The sequence below is a fragment of the Euleptes europaea genome, chromosome 11 (genome assembly GCF_029931775.1).
Source record: "Euleptes europaea isolate rEulEur1 chromosome 11, rEulEur1.hap1, whole genome shotgun sequence".
NCBI classification, from domain to species: Eukaryota; Metazoa; Chordata; class Lepidosauria; order Squamata; family Sphaerodactylidae; genus Euleptes; species Euleptes europaea.
In genome coordinates this window covers 46,663,077-46,687,745 of record NC_079322.1, presented here as the reverse complement: position 1 = coordinate 46,687,745, position 24,669 = coordinate 46,663,077, and the positions used below count along the sequence as shown (strand labels likewise).

General features: G+C 41.5%; 1 protein-coding gene across 2 annotated transcripts in view; it reads right to left on the bottom strand.

Annotated features, from left to right (window-relative positions):
• DGKB (diacylglycerol kinase beta) overlaps window positions 1–24,669 on the bottom strand; it is a 283,351-nt gene that overhangs the window by 88,530 nt on the left and 170,152 nt on the right. For both annotated transcript variants that reach the window (XM_056856965.1, XM_056856966.1), the window contains one exon: window positions 4,876–4,966. In XM_056856965.1, the coding sequence (XP_056712943.1) occupies window positions 4,876–4,966 (91 nt within the window). The remainder of the gene's footprint in view (window positions 1–4,875; window positions 4,967–24,669) is intronic.

Genomic DNA, 24,669 nt, shown 5'->3' with positions numbered 1-24,669 from the left:
TTCACTCAATATTGAACACAGCAGGCAGTATACTAAGACAATTATTTCACTAGGCCTCAGAATCCCGCTGTGATGAGTTACTTTCAGAATTAGTAAAGGAGAAATTCTTTGTTCAGAAACAGAGGAGTTTTTAAATGTGAGTCCATTTCCATTATGCCAACATAGCTTTCAGTTAAAATAACAAAACACAAAACACAAATCTATTCCTGTTATTTCCCAAGAAATGATGGAATTTTTCATTACTACTACTCAGCAGTGTGTTTGAAAGTGGCATAGCATAACAGTATCTGTTAATTTAAATATATAGTCCTATATTTTTCCAGAAGCAAAGAGAGAAGAAAAGGAAATGTACCGTATATGATTATAACAACTAAACTAATATGTAACTGCACATCTCATGAAATTTGTCCTCACAGTACAATTTGTCCCTCAATTTGTTGCTTGAGGTAATATTTCATACTTTATGAAATTAATCCATTGCCAATGGTCAAGTCATTTTGCATACTTCTTTGGCCTCAGTCAAATATAATTTCTAAATACTCAACTGCTATTTCAGGTAAGTATTCAAATAAGACTTTGTAAAGGTTTTGGAATATGATAATCTGTCACTCATTTTTTATAGTGAAAACAAGGGGAATACTACAGAACATTTGGAAGGCTCTAGAATATACAAACTGTGATTCTGGAACAAATTTTTCCTTGGACAAGTGGAAAAGCACTTCTGCTTATGAAACAGAGGGAAGAGATTCCTACTGATTTATCCTTCCCATGGCAGACCTTGATGGTTCCTTCCATGTCATTCTATTATACAGTTTTATCTTTTCCACTCAATCTTGGGTACTCAGGTTTTGGACTTGAATAAGGCCAAATCTTTCTCTCTATTCCATCCACCAAGTTTATAATCAGTTGTTCTAATGGCACAAAGAGTGCACATACTTCAAGAATTATACATTTGTCCAATATATAATGAGTATCAACTGGCCATTGATTCCAATTTTGTTGCTTGGAAATGTGTTTAATATTAGGAAGAACCAATCTATGAAGTATATTAGAACATGATTCCCTTTCCAGATAAAGAGTAATATAACTGTTATGAAGATTTGGTTATTAACCTTAGTCAAAATGTTTTGGAAGGCACATTCATATTAATAGCAGAAATTCTATCTATTCATAAAATCTTTAATTTGATCCACCCAATAAGGCCATTTATTAACTTTTTTATTTAATTATTATATTAGCTATATTATCAATGTCTTGTTGGATCCATAACCTTAAGTATGTAATTGATTTTTCTGCCTAAAGTATGATACACCTTTGAGAAATATTATCTATTACCATCACAGGTTACTTTCAGATTTCCTGACAGATATGTTTATATTTTGATACCTGGGAAACAGTATAGTTCTGTACTCCAGTCTATTTTCTTACCTATATACTACTTTTTACAAAAAAGTTTACATTTTTAAAAGGTAAAACAACTAAAACAATAAATTAAAGCAAAACAACAAGCATCACAGTTACAATGGGTGAAATGGTATAGGATTCCAGTTAAATCCTTGTTTGTTTGTTTTTCAAATTCTGTCAAGTGCAAAGTGATCTTCACTACTGTAACAATAGGTGTCAGTTGCAACTTTGTCATTATATAGGACTAGGGTTGCCAGGTCCCTCTTCGCCATCGGCAGGAGGTTTTTGGGGCAGAGCCTGAGGAGGGCAGGGTTTGGGGAGGGACTTCAATCCCATAGAGTCCAATTGCCAAACCGGCCATTTTCTCCAAATGAACTGATCTCTATTGGCTGGAGATCAGTTGTAATAGCAGGAGATCTTCTGCTATTACCTGGAGGTTGGTGAACCTAAATAGGACAGATTTGGACATGTTGAAGAAGAAGTGGGTCGTATTTGTGTGACTCCCACACCCCATCAGACCCAAGCTTTACCACCACAACAATAATGTTACTCAAGCAAAAAAAAGTGGTATAAAGTGGTTCTGGGCCCTAGGGAAATAAAAATGCCTCAACAAGTGTTTTTCCAGGGCCATCACATCTCTATTGGTGTTGGGACTAGGCAAGAACAAAAATACTGAAAGCGCGGTACTGCAATGAGATAGGGAGTAGATGTTTAACTCCGGTGTACTCTATTTTTGTTAAAAAAAATAGACCCCTCATTGCTTGAATTTTTAAAGAAATCCTGGGACTTGAGAAAAACTTACTTACATGCCAATACTGTCACACCTCCTTGTGTATGCTCTGCAAGGGAGAATTGTAATTGCCTCTAAAATGGGGACACTTGCTTCCTTCCAGTGTGGTGTTGTGGTTAGAGTGTAATACTAGTATCTGGGAAACCCAGGTTCAAATCCTCACTGCCATGGAAGCTTGCTGGGTGACCTTGGGCCAGTTACACACTCTCAGCCTAAGCTACCTCACAGGGCTGATGTGAAGATACAATGGAGAAAAGGAAAATGATAGAAGCTGCTGTGGAATCCCACTTGGGACAAAGGCGGAGTATAAATAAAGTAAGTAATGATCTACAATGTAATAAATCTACAATGTGGCAGAGAGAATTCCTGATGTGAAGGGAATAATCCCTGTACATTTAATCCTAACTGGGTGCTGGGGAAGTTACGTCTAAATATGTGTTTCCCTTTGAAAACAAAGGGAATGGATATTGGATTGATTAAATAAGACAAATAGATTAATGGTAAATGAAATCAAGAGTTGAAGCTGAAGGAGATGAATCTTTACAGAAAGTCTGAGTGTAGATTTACAGGTGTAAACGGAGGGTGATTTTGGAAATCTTTTGTAGTAGTGAACCAAAATGTAAATAATAAGAAGAGTTTGTTTTTATATGCCAATTTTCTCTACCTTTTAAGGAGAATCAAACTGGCTTACAAACTCTTTCCCTTCCTCTCCCCACAACAGATACTTTGTGAGGTAGGTGAGGCTGAGGGAGCGCTAAGAGAACTGTGAGTGGCCCAAGGTCACCCAACTTGCTTCATGTGTAGGAGTCAGGAAACCAACCTGGTTCACCAGATTAGAGTCTGCCGCTCATGTGAAGGAGCGGGGAATCAACCCCCAGATTAGAGTCCACCGCTCCTACCTACTACACCACGCTGGCTCTCAATAATAAAAAAATGGCAACCTGAGTAGAAGTGGAAATACGGCTAGCAGACAGGCTGAATGTGGGCATTAATTTTGTCGAATACTGGATCTTTAAATGGAAAATGTACCTGGTTTTGTACCTAGTTGAAAATAAAATCTAGCTAACTATTTGATGACCTTGAGGGTTATTGCTTAGATTTCCACAAAAGAGGCTTTTCCCTTACTTGTAAATACAAAGGCAAACAACAACAACAATGTAAGCCACAATCCAGAGATTTCACTGCACACCCCTATTGCACATGAGGGCTTTATTCCTGACCTTTCTGTTCCTCTGCCAAACCATTGCAGGAGCAGTACAGGACTTCTGCCCCTTCAGGCAGCCATGTGTGTACATGGGTGTAGATCTAGAAAACAGATCAGAGTGTGCGAAGATCTGTTTCTGCATGTGGATTGCACTTTTTGGATCGGAATACATACAGAAGTTATTCAAAATGTTTTTAAAAATCAAACATATATTCACTGGTTATTTTTTTTAAGTTACACAAACAAATATACCACAACAAATCATAAGGAACCCAACCCAGCTACTTCATAGAGAACAAAAAGCTCCTTATATTTCCTGAACTAAGGCTTTCCTAGTTTATCCAACAGCCATTTAAGAAGAGAGTGTAATTAGTATGACCAGCTTGCCATAAGCTTTTGCATGACCTTTTTGGAATTCATTACATTTTATGGGCCTGATCCTGAATAATACTCACTGAAGAAATGCTTGTGATTTTGATGACTTCATTGGGCTGAGATTATTCTACCTTCCAGAGATAATCAGGATTTTGTTATAACTTCTCAATCTCTTATTTTTAATTACAGTATTTTATATATTTGGATGTGAACATTTAACACAATTACCATGCACACAAAGAGACCATCCAGAAATATTCTTTTCATGATCAATCAGCAAAAACTTCACAAATTTATCTTTCTTAATTCCTGCTTTCTTCTTATCTCCAACAGGTTCTTTCCTATCTATCCTGTATGCTTAAATGGCAAAATGATCCCTTGCACAGGGAAAAAAGTCACTAAATGAAGACAAATGATTCCCCCAAAATGCATTCTTTAACCTTTAATTCAGGAAGATAAGTTCAGGTCTTGTGGATTGATCTTAAAGGTTAAAAAACCTTGGGTCTTAGAAATTAAGTTTAAAAAAATTCATCCCAGAGCAATTTCCCCTTATTTGAACAATTTTTCATTTATAAATATTAACTAGACACAATAGGCTGGATCCAATAACTCTTTTCTAATAATTGGGGAGCCTAGCCCCAATGGAGAAACGCTCCTCACTTAGCAGAAGAGAGTTGTAGGATCCAAACAACTCAAATTTTCTCTGTTGATGTCCATTGGTAAGAGGTTCAGTTTTGATTTTCTGCTGCTATATTATGTGTGCCCGTGTATATCTGAATGATTTTGGAGTGGTTTGCTATAATACTTTATGGTTGGAAGACACCTTGTGAACACAGAATTGGGTGAAAAGATTGGTTAAAATTGCATCAAATCAATATACTTTACATGTTATACTCTTCTACCAAAGTCAGGCTTCACTGATCACTAAACTGAGCCTTCTTCCAATGTTTAGGGTCACACCGAAGGATACAATATGGATTACATTATTTGAGCTTGAAAATTATATTCACTTCACAATCAAGTTGAGCCCCTTGATCTCAACATGCCTCTTATATTTCAATACTACATTTGCATGAATAACACATGGTAATTCTTTTCTTACTTCTATTTCTATAGATTCATGCAGCTTCTTGCAGGTGGCTGAGAAAGTTTCAGAAGTGCCAAATTCAAAATACCAAAATTTGTTCTTCATTCTGAAATGTGAAGAAAAGAATCATCAATATATGAACATTAAAGAAAAATGTTAGCATCCTGACTTCCATCATAAGGGAAGGTAATGTCTGACATCCATTTTGAAACAGATGATCTCATAATTTTGAAAACTTAAATGTGGCTGTCAAGTGGGAAAATATCTCCAAAGGCTATAACAGGAAAGTTCTGGAATGGAGATATATTAGGTAATGCTGAGGGGATTCGGGGTGGGGGGGGTGGGGAGGCTACTGCCACACTGCCACAGCTAGTGAATGTCTCGAAAATGTACGATTTCCTACTTTGTGTCTTGTGCTTGCTAATTTGATCTTGTTCCAGGGCATGTAATCATAATGAAGTACAGAAAGAACAACAAAAGCTTACCGTAAGCTATTGCAATAGCTTATTGTTCATTATGACAGGTATTAAAAAAAGAAAACACCAATATGCCATATCTTCAATTAATTAGCTTCAGGGCAACTGGATATTGGCTAGTTTCAGTAAAAACCTATAATACAAAAGCAGCCGGACAGAAACTTGGAATTTTAAAGTTAGCATATTCTACTGCAAAATAAAACCTGATGGAAACAGTATAAAACATTTGGCACTTTAGGCAAAAACATTACCCCTGTTCATCCTACTACCACAGGATATAGTGAATCTGTTTAGTGAAAATATTTAGCAATCTGTTTCATCAGTAGTATAACTCCACGTTAAAAAGGCTGTGATTGTGTAGATGTGTATCAGGGTTCTTCCTGTTCTGCCTGATTTTAAAATGCAGTTTGGGTTTCGTGGGAACGGTGTTGGACAGAAATATGCAACCCTTTGTGCATGCAGAGCTGTGACAGTGAGTCTAGTGATATTCATTTAAGTCTGCTGACAATAAAATGCTTTGGGATGCTCACAAGTTGCACCAAACATCACAGCTTACCTGCAGAGTAAGGGGCTGTTTCATACATTACTATTTTAATGGGTGCTCATTATAATCTTGTGAAAACATACACTAACTTACATTATTTCAGACTTGTTCCAATAGTACAAAACGAGCCCTCTTCCCCCACCTTGTGGTCCTTGAGTAAGTGACCCAAATCCTGTTCTCCAGTTAGAAGAAATAGCACCAGCTGTCCAGCCTCTTCTCAATTCAAAATTTATCCTACTGAATTCAGGACCTTTTAAAGAAGTCCTTGGAACCCTTAAGTCAATAGAAACTATATCCATTTAATAATTGTCAAGGAGGCGGAAAAGCCTTCATGAACAGTCTTTATTTCACAAAATAACGCATCTATTAGTATGTACCATTATCCTCTTTATGGCAAGGGCTCTTACAGGCCTTTCAGCATTGAACAGAACGTTAGCTAGAAATCTTTTTTTCCATGACCTTAGCCATAAACCTGAAAAAACAAAGCTCACAAGAATATACAGATCTATTTTCAGTGACAAACAATTTAGAAATGGTTTCTAGGATTTTTTTAAAATAAAAAAACAGGCTCTTATTCTTTCACCTAAATAATAATTCGTGTGAATGTAAATTTTTTTAAAAGCCCTAGCTTTATACAAAATTACATCTGCATGTGCACAAATACTCAGTAAAACAAAGGTAAAATGATATCACCCTTATGAAAACCTGGGAAGATGTACATAATTGCTAACAAACGAACAAACAAATTAATGACTCTTAAATGTATTGGCCAATAGGAAGTTTGTTCATTTATAGAAAACCACTCTTCTAAAACACTTAATCAATAGTTTGATTTTAGGAAACAATAAGACTGTCCATGGCAATGAAACTTCCCCCTACCTGTAAACTCATGATGACATTTGTTCTTGCTAAAATCCCCATTTTGATAGAGTTTGTCTTAAATTTCTATCTTTTGTAAATATCATAAGAATTGAATATTTCCTTTCTAGGCAATAAAGTCTTTATGGACCATAAAGTCCACAAAGCCAGATGCATCAGAAATAATCCTAAGGGAGAAAATGGGATGTAGAGCAGGAATTCATTTCATGGCCTCACCTCCTATTCTCTTCTTTAAAATAATTTCTCATTTACTTCCTGTAAGTGTGCATGATCCAAACAAAGTTTGATACTTTTCAGTTCCATTTATTCTGATGTGAAAAGTGGAGGCATATGCTTTACTGTTCAGTTGAAATAAATGGGACTAAAATTGGACCAAAATATGCCCAGTTTCCTCCTATAAAATGCTGGATAAGTTTTATTAAATGGAAAAAATAACTAAATATTTCTAGAAAGCCTTTTTCTTCAGAACAGGAAAAATCTATATGGCAGAAGAATAAATGCCCTTTAAAGCCATTATGCACCATAAACAAGTGACCCCTTATGAGTCAATTCTGCATAACAAGATGGAAACAGTTTATTGTTCCAATCAAGCCAGGAGCCACAGGCTGAGATGCAAGTGTTACCTCCAAGTCCAAGTCTGAAGTAGCATGTGTTTCATTGTAGAATAGGGAATTATGCATGGAAGCAGAAACTCTCTCTCTCTCTCTCTCTCTCTCTCTCTCTCTCACTCTGGCCCTTCAGGAAGCCATAATTCTGCTGAGCAGGAACATGAGGCAGACTAAATACCCCTCTTTTCCCTTTACCCTGCTCTTGAAATGGCTGAGCAACACAATAAGCTCCTTTGGATCCCTTAAAGGAGAACAGCAGCACAGAAATGCTCAAATAAATAAAGTTCTGGCCTTTTATGACATGGCGTGCTCTGTGATGGAATACTGGCCTGTACAATGAGATCAGCATATGCCACAATTTTTGACTGACTGGTGCAAAAATATAATTTTGTGAATTTTCCACATGTGTACACTAAACATCATCCTTCACAGTAACTGGGAATTACAATAATCATTTGGATATATACCACTCACTCTCATTTCTAGGAGGAGTCCCTCTTTCACTGCTTCTAATAATTAGAGTAATATGAACAATGTGTCTGCCAAATTTTCAAAGTTTCTCTGTGGCCTAGAAGAACCAAAATTCATTTTGATTCATTAATTCGTTAAATTCGTTGTTTTGAAGAAGTTGAATACAAATCTGCCATGCTAAGATCTTGGAGTGATTGGGGTATCTAACTGGGAGGGACCTCACAATATCAATATAATTTCAGTAAGGCCCATGTGTCTTAATACAACCTTCTATGGAATATATTATATTTGTCACTCTGGAAAATACTGACCCATCCATTTAATGTCAGGAGCCATACTGTCCGGCGTATAAGACGACTGGGCGTATAAGACGACCCCCAACTTTTCCAGTTAAAATATAGAGTTTGGGATATACTCCTCCGCAGCCGAGGCCCGCCCCTCGCACGCTCCCCTGCCGCCCCCCTTCGCTCGCCTTTTGCACAAGGGCCGGGAGCCGAGCCAGGCTGGGGGGAGGCGCCGCCTGTTCCTGGAAGAGCCCTGCCTGGGGAGTTGGTCACATTCTTGGCCGCGCTGCAAAAGCGGAGCCAGATGCACCAACGCACAGGCGAGGAGGGAGGCGGGGAGGGAGGGAGTCAGGGGGGGCCAGGAGGAGGAGCGCGCAGCCCGCCCGCCCACATTCGCTCAGCCCCGAACCACCCTCAGTCTGGGCTGGAGCGCGATGCGGCTGCAGTCGCGACGCCGGAGTGGGTGGGCAGGAGCCAGGAGGCGGAGAAGGACGCCCCTGCCAGCCAGCCTGCCGGCCTTGTGCCGCCGCCGGAGCATGGCCGAGCGCTTCCCTCCATGCGCCCCGGCGCGCCTGGCTCCGACTCCCAGCTGGGCAGCAAGTGCCCTCGCCGGGCTCGCCTCACCCCCTCCTCCGGCGGACACGGACAGAGCGGAGGCGGCTCCCCAGGCAGATTCTCCAGTCCGGCTCGGAAGTTTCAGCACCCGCCCTGTAAGATGACCCCCGGCGTATAAGACGACCCCCGACTTTTGAGAAGATTTTCCTGGGTTAAAAAGTCATCTTATACTCGGGACAATACGGTATTTTTATATATTCTAATTTTTCAATGTAAGCATTAGGGCTGTCGATTCGGTTCATTCCAAACCGAAAAACAGCCAGATTTTCCCCAATTCGGCGGTTTTTAGTTTGGATGGAACCGAACTCAAAAAAGGCGAGAAAACAGGGAGCCGAATTTGGCGAGTATGGGGTGTTCGGCGAATAAATTTGGCAAATTCGGGGTTCGGCGCAGCAGCATAACCGTCAGTAAGTAGCATTCTCCTGCGGCCAATCGGTGGCCAAGCAGGATCTTCTTCTGGCCAATTAGTCGCGATTGAGCACGTGAGCCCAGCTGCTGTGCGGCCCGGGGAGAGAGAATATCTGTTTGCGTGAGAGAGAAATCCCCATGGGGGGGGTGCGTGTGCACATTCGCTCCTTTCCGTGGCTGCAGGGGGCGCATTTTTGGGAGTAGAGCTCCCAAACTTTCAGCGTAGCTTCAAAGTACCCTTCTTGCAAGAACCCCCATGTTTTGTAAAGATGGGATCAGGGGGGGCTGAAATATGGGCCCCGAAAGGGGTCCCCCCCTTAATGTGCATTTTTATTCCATTTACAGCACACATTCGAGCCATTCCGTGGCTGCAGGGGGTGCATTTTTGGGGGTACAGCCCCAAACTTTCAGCATAGCTTCAGAGGAGCCTTCTTGCAAGAACCCCCAAGTTTTGTAAAGATGGGATCAGGGCCCCCCGAAATATGGGCCCCGAAAGGGGTCCTCCATTAATGTGCATTTTTATTCCATTTACAGCACACATTCAAGCCATTCCGTGGCTGCAGGGGGCGCATTTTGGGGGGTACAGCCCCCAAACCTTCAGCGTAGCTTCAGAGGAGCCTTCTTGCAAGAACCCCCAAGTTTTGTAAAGATGAGATCAGGCCCCCCCCCCCCGAAATATGGGGTCCCCCCTTTTCTCTATTGGGATGAATGGGATCAGCTGAACTTGGGGGTTCTTGCAAGAAGGCTCCTCTGAAGCTACGCTGAAAGTTTGGGGGCTGTACCCCCAAAAATGCACCCCCTGCAGCCACGGAATGGCTGGAATGTAGTTTTTATGGCTTTATTCGGCCAAATTTTTCCCCGAACTCAAATCTCGCACCGAATTCCACGGATCCGAAGCAGGGGAGTTCGGACTTCGGCATTTCCTGAATTAAAACAGGCCAAATTTCGCTGAATCCGAATTTTACTGATTTTTTTTCAACAGCCCTAGTAAGCATACTTCTCATCCACTTAATTTTATCTAACAACAGAATTATTATACTATCACGTAGAAGCAATGGTTTTTTTGTATGAGAGTGGAAATGTGGGGAAAATCCGCTTTATCCTATAACAGTTAAAGCAAAACAACAAACAAAGAAACAAAAAAAATCCAGTCTCTAGTTGCCACCTGCCTCACCTCTGAAGGTGGGGGCACAGACAGTAGGGCCTGACAGGCAGATCTTAACTGACAGGCCAGATAGTATGGGAGGACACTGGACTTCAAGTACCCTGCCCCATGCTCTTCAGGGCCTTAAGGGTAAGAACCGGCACTTTGAATTGTGCCTGGAAACAGATGGGTAACAAGTGTACATCCTTCAGCACTGGGGTGATATGATCACTGTAAACAACCCCTGGACACTGCTTTTTGGTCCAACTGAAGTTTCTGAACCATTTTCAAAGGTAGCCCCACATAGAGTGCAATGTAGTAATTAAATTGGGATGTGATCAGAGTACGGATCACTGTGGTCAGATCATGTTCTCTGAGGAATCATCATAGTAGGCCAGGATCCAGTAGCACCTCAAGCTACAAACCTGCTCCTTCAGGAAGAGCGCAACCCCCTTCAGGACAGGCTGGCTCCTCAGTTCCTGAGCAGCTTGTCCATTGACCAACAGCACTTCAGTTTTGTCTGAACTGAACTTCAATTTATTGGCCCTCATCCATCCCATTACCTTTTCCAGACAACTTTTCAGAGCTTCCCCAGACCCGCCTTGCTAAGCTGTTAAGGCAAAATAGAGCCAAGTGCCACCCACATATTGGTGGAACTTCACTGCAAATCCCTGGATGACCTCTCCCAGTGGTTTAATGTACATGTTAAACAGCAGGGGAACAAGATGGAACCCTGCAGGACCCCATAGCACAAATATCACAGGGCCAAAACACCTTTTGGAATCAATTGGTCAAGTACAAGCAGAACCACCGAAGCACGGTACTCCCTCCCAACTCAGCCACGCTTTCCAGAAGGATACCATGGTCTAGTAGAATAAAACCAGGACATACTCCCCCTGTCACTAACACAGTGAAAGTCATCAGTCAGGGTGACCAAGGCTATTTCTATCCCAAAAATAGGCCTAAATCCCGATTTAAATCGTTCTAGATAATCTGTCTCCTCCAAGACTGCCTGAAGTTGTGTAGTCACTGCCTGCCTTGAGCAATTTGCCTAAGAATGGAATACTGGCCACTAGGTGCAGTTGTTTAGGTCATTTGGGTCCGGGAATGCCTTCTTCAGTAAGGGACTCACAACCGCCTCCTTCAAAGTGGTCAGAACTACACCATCCTGAAGATAGGCATTTATTACCTCCTGGAGCCAGTCAACCATCCCAGCCTGGCTTGATACTATTAACTATGAGGGTCGATGGTCAAGACTAGATGTGGTGGGCTGTACAATTCGAAGCACCTTGTCCACTTCATCAGGCCTCACCAACTGAAAATCTTCCATACAACTAAGACCAGACTGTGCTCCAGTAACATCCTGAGGTTGAATCAATCCAACTGTGGTGTCTAAATTGTGGTGGATACAATCAATTTTATCTGCAAAATTCATTGCTAAGGAATCAGAGCAGGCTTGTGCGTTTTCAACATATTCTGGGGCTTGAGATAAAAGCCTCTTCAACAACCCAGAAAAGCTCCACCAGATGACGCTGTGCCAACACAATGGTGGAAGAAGAGTGCACTCACTTTGCTGCCATCACTGCCACATGGTAGGCGTGACAGTGTACTCTCACCTGTGTCTGGTCATAATTGCTTCAAGTTATTCTACACTATTGCTCTAACCATCTGCCCTACCATTTCAACATCCAAAGTTATGGGGCATTCCAGACTCCATGGAAGAAGAGAGGGCACTCAGAGGCAATCATGCCAAAAGCCCAGGTCATCTCCTTATTTCACAGGTCATCGGTGAAGATGTGAACTGCCTATAAATCAAATCTCCCCAGCCAGCCAAAAATAATAATCCTGATACATTTCAATTTTTGTTTTCTTTGGTAGCTAGAACCTCAATTCCTTGTCCATAAAGATTTTCAAACAAAATCCAAGACTTATCTTTAGAAGAGGTGACACTTTGATTTTGTCTCTGGTTAGGGGGACCTATTCTAGATGTCATGCATTTAGCTATAGACAAGTGGGGACCCATGAGAAACTCATAGAGAAATTGCCACACTGGTTCCTGCTTTCTCCTCTGGCTTCTGACACCCACTATCAGTCATCTTTCTCTACCTTTTCCTCCCACTGCCACTTCCTCCTCCCATCTTTTTCCTTCCACACCATGCTCCTTCTTCTTCCTAACATCCAAACACAGGGGAAGACCTCGGCTTCTATGCCCTGTTACTGGATCCCCAGAGGAACTGGTTGGTCACTGTGTGAGGTGGGATGCTGGACTAGATGGACAACTGCTCTGATCCAGCAAGACACTTCTTATGTCCCCACCTCCCCCTTGCCCTTCCACTGCCCCCTCTTTCTGCATTCTGACCTCCTGCCACACAACCTCTCCTTGCAACTCTGCCTGCCTACCCCTCCTCTTTCCCTTTGTTGCTCGGCCTACCCACCCACCCCTCTCCCTTCTGCTCTGCCTAGCCACCCTCTCCTCATTATTCTTCCCCCGCCCTCTCCCCCTCCTTGCTATTCTGCTCGCAACTCAATCTTTGCTGTACTGCCTGTCCAACTCCTCGTCATACTTCCCACCCATCTGCCCCCTCTTCATCGCACTGCCTTTCCACACCCCTTCACCACTCTGCTTATCCACCCATCCCTTTACTTAGGGCTGCCAGGGCCCTCTTCACCACCAGCGGAAGGTTTTGGGGGTGGAGCCTGAGAAGGGCGGGGTTTGGGGAGTGGAGGGACTTCAATGCCATAAAGTCCAATTGCCAAAGTGGCCATTTTTTCAAGGTGAACTGATCTCTATTGGCTGGAGATCAGTTGTAATAACAGGAGATTTCCAGCTAGTACCTGGAGGTTGGCAACCCTTACACCACCCCTCCTTTGCTCTAAGCCCACCATGATGGGATTGCCCCTTCAGACTGTGGAGGCAATCAGCTACACTCATAGGTCACTCAGACACGGGCCCGCCAGGGGAGAAAAAAGAGGGCACCTCCCTTTCCCAAGCCGACACGTGGCTGCTGGCCTTGCGGTGAGTGGTTCTCTCCCCTCAGAGAAAGGGAGAGAGATGGAGGCAGCAGCAGTGTCTCCAACAGAGCTGTGTTGAGTGTGCAAGAGCAAACGCTCCTCTGTTTTGGGTGATTTTTGTCACCCTCCCTCTTCCCTTGCTGATCAGTGGTGGTTCTAAATTAGCCTCACTGATGGCACCCAATAAATGAATGAATGAACAGTTCAATAACAGGGAGGTGGCTATGTAACAGAATATATTCACAACAACATCAGAGTCCTACAATAAAACAACATTTGTGAAACTAGACTAGCAATGCAAACCTAAACTTCTAACCAGGCATTTCTGACTGGAATGCCTGCGCCAGGCTTAGGAGGCAACACCTCCTAAGGAGGTTTCGGCTGGCCAGCGCCATAGGGTTGCACGCATAGGGTTGCATGGGAGATACACCACCTAAAAGGTGGCGTACCTTGGCTGGGAAAAAAGGAGGCGTTCCTGAGCCGTAACAGCGGCCCTGCCCCCCGGCCGGCGCCATGACGCCCCGGGAACGCCTCCCGTGATGCTGTGAAGCCCTGGGAACACCTCCCGGGATGACGATGCGGCCTTTGCTGGTGTCCGGATGCCGGTGGCAGGCGTCCGGCAGCGTCCGGCGGCAGGCGTCCGGCCCTGCGCGCCGACACTGTGGGCCCTTGCGCCGGAGCGGGCCTTCAACGGCCTCTAAAGGCCTTTGGTCCTGGCCACGGGCGCATGTCAGGAATGCGCTGTTAGTGTATAGAAGTCAATGGGTTGAGAAGACTGTAGCTCTGTTTAGGATGGCAGAGTGGGAAAGCAATCCTAAACAGGTCTACTAAGAATCCTACTCAGATCTATGCAAGGGGCATACTCACAGAAAAAGATTCTTAACACTGCATTGCAGATTACTTTCAAATTGTTCATAAGCCTTTCTGTAAAAAATAATTGCCTGGGACTAGGGTCCACTCTAGGATACTAGAGTAACTTTTTAGAACAGCTGCAATGCTTATTATCAAGTTTTTAAACACAGACAGAGATAGATTCTGGCATGTTGGGATGGGTGTTATTTACGGTAACTCTTGACCCTTGCCCTGCTTCTTAACTCAAAATGGACTGCTTATATCCACATTGAGGGGCAACTCAATTCCAATGGAATTAAGTTTAGCAGGAAAATGGAGTGTGTGTGTGTAGGAACTAATATCTCTTCTTCCCCTGTGCTGAATCAATTTTGAAACAGTAGCCCCTGCAATCCATGAAAGAAAACAAAAATCCTTTCTTTCACAGGGAACGATCACGGAACTACACATATCTAAACCTAAACCAGAAAGAATAACACAGTTGAAAACAAGGAACTGTAGACAATTTGGAGAATTCAGTGTTAAATTTTAAGGGAAAAAGAGGATTTTTTACACAAGGCTTGCTCATTGAAAAACAGTCTGCCTTTTCTCATTGCTCATAAATCTATTACCCAGGTAATTTTGTACTTAGGTAAAATGATTTCATTGTAGCACATAATATATATTAATAAGATTGTATGACTTTTTTAATGTTCTCCTTTTCTTTTCACTCCTGTCTTGACAATCATATAATCCTTGCTCTGTTTTATAATGAATCATATGAAAAGGTAAGGAAATAGTCAGTGGCAATGCATATCCAGGAAAATTTTATATGTCGGTAGAAAGATTTATAATAGGTTCATCTTTGCCATTTTTAAATTTCCAATAACTAACCCTAAGAATGGCAAGTCAGTGTTAATCTTCTTTCTGTATACAGGTTAAAACTCCTCTTTCTGCATGGAGCAAAAAACAGCCTGGGGACAATATACCTTAAAACCTGCCTCCTTTCCCTATATCATATTTATTTAGGACATTTATGTACCCTTCCATTCTACATATACAGTCAGGTCCCACAGCAGGTAACAATAAACATAAAAATTACTGTTAAATTAAAAATATTACTATTAAGTTAATTAAAACAGTAATTAAAACATAATATAATTATTAAAGCAGTTACACACTGTAAAATGGGATGAGGCAAGGACTAACAGATATTTTGGTGAATAAACAACTTTGTTAAGAACAATCACAACAAGACTGGCAAACTGATGGCAAGGTTAGCTGTTGGGCAGAAAACAAAAGGAGGCTGACACAAGGCATAAGATGTTGAATGCTGCCAAATGACACTTCCTATCTTTAACCTCCATGGATGCATAGAGCCTTCATAATCTTAGCTACATGTTCTCTTCTACCGGTATGTCATTGTCAGTATTTCTAGATCTAATGGTCAAGGTTTTTGTTCTTTGGAAAGTTTCCCACTATCATTTCTCTCAATAGCATTGTGTGTGTGTGTGTATAAAGTGCCGTCAAGTCACAGCTGACATAGTGACCTCGTAAGGATTCCAAGGCAAGAGACGATCTGAGAAGGTTTGCTATTGCCTGCCTCTGCATAGCAACCCTGGAATTCCTTGATGGTCTCCCATCCCTATACTATCCAGGGCTGACCCTTATTAGCTTCTGAGATCTGACGAGATTGGGCTAGTCTGGGACATGCAGGTCATTAGTACTGATTAATGTTGGTTTCCTGTGCACAGATTCCCCCATTTCCATTTTGTATGTCCACATAGGACTGTATCCTTTTGAACAGAGATTTTTGCTATTAAATTGTATGACTGGCCCATACCAGAGTGCAATATTGAAAACTAGGTTATGCCATGTTGTCACAGGCAAAGATGATTTCTGAGGCAGACACCTTAGGTTGCACCTGTGGTATGCTGAAGAAGCAAATACTGCCTTGTTAACCCCCCTCCAAAGGTTATATTCTATTATCAGGATTAGATGTGATATTCTCAAGTGGCATAAATTAACAAGAGGTTAACCTCAAGCACCTGGTATAAAACCAGCACCTGGTATAAAACCAGCAATTACACAGCAGTGTGATATCTGAATGATAATAATTTACAAGAGACTTCCCGCATAACTGAACAGAGTTTCTGATCTGTGATGCTTTATCTTCAAAAGCAAATGCCACTGCTCGTAATCACAGTAAGATGCTTATTCATGTACTGGGGAGGGAAATTGCTATCTTCATGGTGGGGGGGATGCTAAACATTGAGAAAAGTGAAGTTAAAAGCCAGTCATTTGTCTTTTGCATTTGATTGTCTCTTGATACTCACTACAAAGCTTCTTATGCTCAATGTATTTGTATTTTTTCGTGGTTATGACAGCATTGCTTCCTTACTAAGCTTCAGAGTTATGAAAGCAGCTGCTGAAATACCAGAGGCAGATTGGCAGGTTAGTAGTTTTTTTAAAAACTGGGATTAATACAAGTTGTATATAAATACTGGCAACAGAGCAGGGAGAAGGTGCTCACACTGACAGCATTAATTGCATGGTCAACATTGACACCTGCCAACTTCTGCCAGACAATATGAAATTATTACAGATGTTTCACACATTGCTGCGTTAATATGCACAGGTTCCATTGAAAGTGTTGTACATTGCCGTTACAAAATGTATAGTCCTCACACAGAGAAGAGGTAGCTGACCAGTGTACACACCACTCAGTTTGTCATAACCACTTGTCATATGCTCCCAAATCACTGAAGAAATTCTGCATGTTGGCCCAACAGTATGTGATATCTCTGTTCATGCTGTCCTTTGCACACAATCTCCATGCCTGTATATGAATCCACACGATTACCAGTGTTCTTATGTACATTCTCCATTATACTTACAGTATTCACTATAACATAAACAATGAATCCTGTAAACAGTTTTGGATTTATCAGGTCTAATCCATTGTACAGAATCAATGACACAGTACGAAAATCTATGTAATTTTGTGACTTATAACACAGAACCTTATTAACTTTATAGCAAGGTCATAGAACTTCACACTTCATTTTTAAATTATGTCAGAGGAATAAAACAATTTTCCTTGTCTTTACTTCTAATATCCTGCTATGCTAACGCAGACCTGACACAGACTTTTACTTAAATTAATGAAGCTATTATTATAATTCTCCATAGGGCTATCATCAGGCTTCTATGAAGAAAATCTTGGCTACTGGTTCCAGCCACATAATTCTTACTATATTTTAGAATACGAAATGTGAAAAGCATTTTTATGAATTGCCTCCCAGTATAGCAGGCCCACATGAAATTCATTAATCTGCTTCTGTACCGAGCAGTAACTCTTATTTAAAAACTAAAGATAATAGGTGACATTCAGAGGAAATCTGAAATAACTTTTAAGGAAGCATATTTCTGGTTGCAATTACGAAATCACAAATAAATATTACAGATTTGTTTTAGTTGTAGAAGTATAGTGGCTAAGAGCGGTGGTTTGGAGCTGTGGTTTGGAGAGGTGGAGTCTGATCTGGAGAACCGGGTTGGATTCCCCACTCTTCCACATGAGCGGCGGAGGCTAATCTGGTGAACTGGATTTGTTTCCCCACTCCTACACACGAAGCCAGCTAGGTGACCTTGGGTTAGTCACACTCTCCCTGCCCCACCTACCTCACAGGGTGTCTGTTGTGGGGAGGGGAAGGGAAGGTGATTGCAAGACGGTCTGAGTCTCCCTTAAGTGGTAGAGAAAGTCGGCATATAAAAACCAACTCTTCTTCTTCTTCTAAATTCTTCTCACCTAATTTCATTACCTAACACTGGAGAGAGCAAACTGTCAGCGGCCCTGCTTTTTATCCCAAATTCCCGTTTCCTTATTCTGGAATGGCAAGGTCGAGGAAAATAGACACCATGTGGAAAGTTCACTGCATACAGCAACTTGTCACATAGATCAGGATATTTTATCCTTGCCATCTCAAGGTAAAAAAAAATCAGTCATGTGGAGGAATCGCCCAATTCCTCACGGTGAGTAACTTTGCAGAAATGGCAGAATTCTTAAACCTTGTCCCACTATGCAGGTAAAAACACTGTAGAAATATTTCAATAATCATAAACATTTTACTTAAAACATTACAAGTCCACCAATCCTTATGCAGTTTGGGAATCCTGTGACCCCAACAAAGCTTTAAGTCTCCTTGAATAGCAGTCCCCCACATTCATACTCTGCATGACAATTTGCTCTGGAATCGAAACAAATTTGTTACATTTTGTGGATTAGTTGCTAAAGGAAAATAAGTCAAAAACTGCATTCAGCCACCCCAATTGCCCTGGGTTAACTTAAGATGCCCTTTAGATTCCCCCATGGTATTAAATGTTTATCGTTTGATCCTAGTTCATTACAGGAATAATTATTAGGGATGTGCACTCAGATATATCCAGTCTGAATATATATCAAAATAAAAACCTTATTGGTATTTTCAGGGTATATTTGAGTATCCAGATTGGTATCTGTGATTCTCAGGCTCCCATTTTTTCCTGGTAATATTGGGGGTTGGTATTTTAAGGATCCCAGGCTTGTTTTTAGCCTTTAACAGGTTTCTTGGGCAAGGAGAGAGGGTGGGGGGAGAGAGGCATCTCTCCTGGCCCAGGGAAGGCAGCTCCTGGTCAGTATGAGTCTTGCACAACCCAGGGAGGGTAGTGCCTTGCTGTCATTGAGTCTTACCGGGTCCCAGGAAGATGACCCAAGGCCAGTGTGAATCTTGCCCAGCCTGGGGAAGGCGACTTGCAGTCTGGATGAACCAGGCATAGGGTCTGGCTGGATCCTTCTCTCTTCCTCCTTTGTGGGGGCAGGGCCCTTTCCCAGGGCTGTTTTTATCTCCCAGTCTACACCCCTGCAAGTAGGATGACTGGGGGCACCTTGTTCAGGGGCCTGTGGTCCAATCAACCTGAAACTCGGGGGAGGGGGGCTTTAGTGGACATGCAGCCCTAGGTCTGCCACAATTTTGGTGTCACTAGTTGGAAAATAGCCACTCCAGCCACTCTGAAAAAGGGTCTCATAGGGAATAATGGAACCTGAATAATTCCTGAAACCCAGAAAAACCCAAACCAAATTCCTGAAATGGTGGGGGATCCAAATACCATTGAATTTAGATATATACTCCTTTCCCAAAATTAAACACACACACACACACACACAGTTTTTGGGGGGTGAAAATTATTTTTTATTTAGTAATTATCTAGATCTAGAACAGTGATCTGCATAGCCCATGCTAACCCGATCTCATCAGATCTTGGAAGCTAAGCAGAGTCAGCCCTGGTCAGTGTTTGGATGGGAGACCACCAAGGAATACCAGGATCATTACGCAGAGGCAGGCAATGGCAAACCACTTCTGAACACCTCTTGCCTCGAAAGCCCCACTAGGGGTTGCCATAAATCAGCTGTGAGTTGAGAACCAAACAAAGTGATAGGAAACGGACTCCAAAGGGCAGATGAGGATACTAATGACTGAATGGACATTCTTCAAGATAAAAAGGAGACAAAGATGGGAATAGAGCACAGACAGCTTCAGAGACTATTTATCTTTGCCCATAATGTCCATACCTAGAGACTGCCCTTTGGATTCAAATCTAACACTCTTAAATTTGTATTCCCCTAAGAATGGGGGAAGGAAAGAAATTTAAGACCTATTAATCTAGGTTTGTAGTGGCTAACATCCCAACTGTTTAAAGATTTTTTCCCCTGCATTTCTGTATTAAATATGCAGTGTTTCATTCCATAATCCAATTGTCTTTTTGTTTAGTTTATCTATGGAAGCTTTCCATAACATTTCTAGTGTTACCTCAAATACTATAAACAAATCACTCATTATTATTTATGTTATCGTAGCTGAGGTTTTCTTTTTTTTAAAAAAATCAGAAGGGTACAGTTTTCTCAAATACCTATACATACTTTGTGAAACTTTTCGACAACTCTGAGACTTTGCGGTGTGATTACATTCTTGCAAAGGTGTCTGACACCATACCATAGCTAGTTAGGCAGATTTCTTATTTCACATTGATTTGCAACAAAAGAATTTCTCAATAAGTATTTCCCTTTAATTTACTCTCAGGAAAACTGTAGTGGGAGATATTTACGAGTTGCTTTCAGCTTAAAAATAAATCACCCCTAATTCCTCTAAGCGAAATCAATCAAAAGTCTGTAAAAAAAATGCGCTGGTTGTTTGGTCGATTCTGGCAGAAAAGTAAACAGCACTTCAGCTTTTCTCTACCATTAAGGCCTAAATGGCCTAGAAAGTAAATCAATATCTCCAGTCAGCCTTCTGGCTATTGTTTAGCCAGTAGATATGGATTTTCACTGGCTTACTGCACTCCTTTGGGAATAACCTATAATCCTCAGAGAGTAATAATAAGTTCGTTATCTAGTTCAGCTCTTTGTTGTACATTTAAATGGGCCACATCCATCAGCTGCACTTGTTGAAGTTAAGGGATGATGACATCCCATTCAAACTATTTCATAATGAAAACAGTTGCAATATATTGCTCAGAGGGAGGGGGGTGTTATAAAAGTCCTATTTGATGATGGATTATTAAAACGGGCAAAAGTGTGGGGGAAAGTCAGGGTTTAAATCCTAATTTCTATATAGGATTATTTCCACATTAATTAGCCAGATCTTGGTGCTGTTTATTTCAGTCACACATACATTACACAAATTGTTCATTATTCATATCAATCTGTTTCAAAGATTTCCGGTTAAATAGTACTGTGAAGCAGACAGCTGTCAGGACCAATCAGTGCTTTTTTAGTTTAGCAACCAGATGTTTGCTGGGCCAAAATTATTTCCCCTCCCCCAAACATAAGGCAAAGCAGAAAGCGCTCATATGGTGAGATGGTCTGTGCTCTTAGACAGAGACAGTTATAGGCCATGGCACTGAGTACTCCCTTTCATTTCATAAACAAAAAGCAATTCACAGTACCACTTCTCAAACTCCCAGAGTGCTTTTACTGTCAACAGCTTTAATTTATTCTAAAAGTTAAGAACTCTCTATGCCTAGTAACTAGGAATCGCCACTCAGGCAGCTAGAACCACTGGCTACTGCTGTGGGATGACCTGAAGGGGGTGGTGCTCTTTAAACACTGGGAAGCAGTGTGTGTGTGGAGGGTCACTCCTCACTGTGAAACTATATGGTTGCTGACGGATAGTTGCCTCTGAACAGACTGCTGAAATCAGCAAAGTAGGCTATCAAAATAGGCTAACTGTGTGCTTTGAACAGTGCTGACTCAGTCATTCCCTGTCCTTATCAAAGATTATGGACCATGCCTGAATTTCCTTAAATTATTTATTGCCCCACAGTGGCAATATATGATTCTACTAACATCTAAACAATTGTTCTGAAGAGCAACTCTTTAAGAAAAAATGAATGTATGATCCTTCATGTCTCCCCTAGCATTCAGAAACTGCAGTAGTAGTAACTAGTGGTCCCAGAGTCTAGGGGAGGGAGGTGGGAACACGGGGTGTGTGCCAGCAACATGACATTACTTCCAGGGAAAACCCAGAAGAGACATCATGCCTCTCTAGGAATCACTGGAAACACTATGGTAAACTCATAGACTTTCCAGTGATTCCTAGAGTGGACTGATAACTATGAACAGTTGAGATCTCTTTTTTTTTTTGGCTCTCTTTTTCTCCAGTCTGCTGGAAAATGGCGGCCCTAGCAGCAGGTCTTTAAAAATTCTCCTCTCCTAATCTCCGGCAAAATTATGCCATGGCAGCATGGAAATAATAATTTAAAATTGGCCTTGTGATGAAGGGAGAGTCACTTCTCTGTGTTTAAGAGAATGGCCACATGTCTTTCAAACAGCGTAATAATCCTTGTGTGTTCCTGTAAAGCTTTAGTGGGTTTTTGAGCTAAAAACAGCAAATCTGAATAGTAGCCTCAGTGATGCCTTTAAATTTGGTTTCTTAAAGACCTAATGGGGTCCTAGCTAACAGATTAACAAATCAATGACTGGTTAGTAATTAATATTACAACTCTAGTGACTTTCACTGTGACTTCATGCTGGAGATAAACTACTGCAGAGAAAGCACAGCAAAATGGTAATTGGAGCAGTTTTGTGAACCATATTGTATTTACATCAACCAATTTTTTTATATATGTAAGCAACTTAAACAAACACATGATGCTGAATGCAAATGAATAAACAGCAAGTCACTAGTTTCAAAAATTCTCATGAGTCTATGTTTATGCTATTTGTCATTATTTAAATTGTACAATGTTCCCATGTAACTGGAAACTGCCTTATAAAAAGTCAGACCTTTGGTCTATCAAGGTCAATATTGTTTACTCTGACTGGTAATGGTTCATTAGGGACTCAAGTAAAAGTCTTTCGCATCACCTACTACCTGATCCTTTTTTAACTGGAGATTCAAGAGATAGAACCTGGAACTTTCTGCATGCAAATCAGATGCTTTACCCTTGAGCCACAGCCTCTCCCCTGTAAAATAGGTTTATTTTTGCTATTTCATAAAATATCAGTGAAATACTCAGAAGAGTCAGATTACACTTTACTTAAGGGTTACCCTGGAAGCCCTATTTGAAAAATGTCATCTTAAAAAACAGAAGAAAATTGGGGTTTGTTTATAATGTGCAAATGTCTGAACAAAATATTGCAATTATACTTTAAAATATTTTACTCAGAACATAAGAAGAGCCCTGCTGGATCAGACCAGTGAGTGTCCATCTAGTCCAGCATCCTGCCTCACACAATGGCCAACGAGTTCCTCTGGAGGGCCAACAATAGGGCATAGAGGCCAAGGCTTTCCCCTGATGTTCCTTCCTGGCACTGGTATTCAGAGGTTCACTGCCTCTGAACGAGGAGGTTCCCTTTAGTCATTATGGCTCATAGCCACTGAAAAATCTATCCTCCATTAATCTGTCTAATGCCCTGTTAAAGCTGCCTATGCCTGTGGCCAACACTACATTCTCTGGCAGAGAATTCCACATTTTAATTGCTCTGTGTAAAAAAGTATTTCCTTTTGTCCATCCTGAATCTACTGCCCATCAGCTTCATTGGATGCCACAGAGTTCCAGCATTTTGGGGAGAGGAAGAAAAGTTCTCTTTGTCAACTCTCTCCACCACATGCATAAGTTTATAAAACTCTACTGTGTCCCCCTCAGTCATCTCTTTTCTAAACAGAAAAGTCCCAGACTCTTTAGCTTTTCCTCATAAGGAAGGTACTCCAATCTAATCAACTTGATTGCTCTCTTCTGCACTTTTTCCAGCTCTGTTATATCTTTTTTGAGATATGGTGACCAGAACTGTACACTGTATTCCAAACGAGGCCACACCATAGATCTATACAGGGGCATTATAGTACAGGCCATTTTATTTTCAATCCCTTTCTTAAAAACCCTGAACATGCAGTTTGGTTTTTTCAATGCTGTAGCACACTGCTATCTACTACAACCCCAAGATCATGCCCCACACTTTCCACAGTGAACACCGAAGCAAAAAAATCATTGAGCTTCTCTGCCATTTCCCCATCTTCCTTTAGCAATCCCTTTATTCCTTGGTCATCCAAAGGTCCAACTGCTTCTCTGGCTGTTTCCTGCTCCAGATGTATTTAAATAAATGTTTATTGTTTGTTTTGATGCTTTTAGCAACCCACTCCTCAAATTCTCGTTTTTGCATTGATTATTAACTTACGTTTCTTTTGCCAGAGCCTGTGGTCCAATTCATTGGGGCAGACCTTCCACTTTTAAAAAGAAGCCTCTTTTTCCACTTTTAAAATGAAGTTTTTATAACTTCCTTGACTTGCATTGTTAACAGCGCATGCATTCTTTTAGACGTGGCAGTACCTTTCATAACCTGGGGAATGCGTTCTATCTGGGCTTCAATTAGCGTGGTTTTAAGTTGCTTCCATGCATCCTTTAGTGATTAGACTCTCTTGTCTTTCCCTTTCAGCTTCCTTTTAACTATTCTCCTCAATGTTGTAAAGTTTCCACTTTTGAAATCAAATGTTACAGTTTTTTACTTTAGGGGTAACTTTCCATTGACCTTAATGCAGAACTCAATAGCATTGTGGTCACTGTTCCCCAAATGATGCAACAGACTCTACATCTCTCACCAGATCTTGAGCCCAGCTCAGAACCAAGTCCAAGATCACTACTCCTCTGGTTGGCCCTGCTTTCCCCATAGGATTAGTTTAAAAGTTGCTTTGCCACATTTTTGGCACTAATCATCATCAGCCTGTTTCTCCTTAGGTTCAAATGAATCCCATCTTTTTTGTACAGGTTTGACTTATCCCAGAAAGTTCCCCAGTGCCTAACAAATCTCATTCCCCATGGCACCACTTTTTCCATCCAGGCATTGAGGCTCCTGATCAGTGTCTGTCTAGCTGCCCTACTCAGGAGCCAGAAGCAATTCTGAGAATGCTACCTTTGAGATTTTAGCCTTTAACTTTCTGCCGAATAGCCTAATTTTTCCTCCAGGACCACATGACTACATTTCCCAATGCAATTGGTTCCGGTGTGC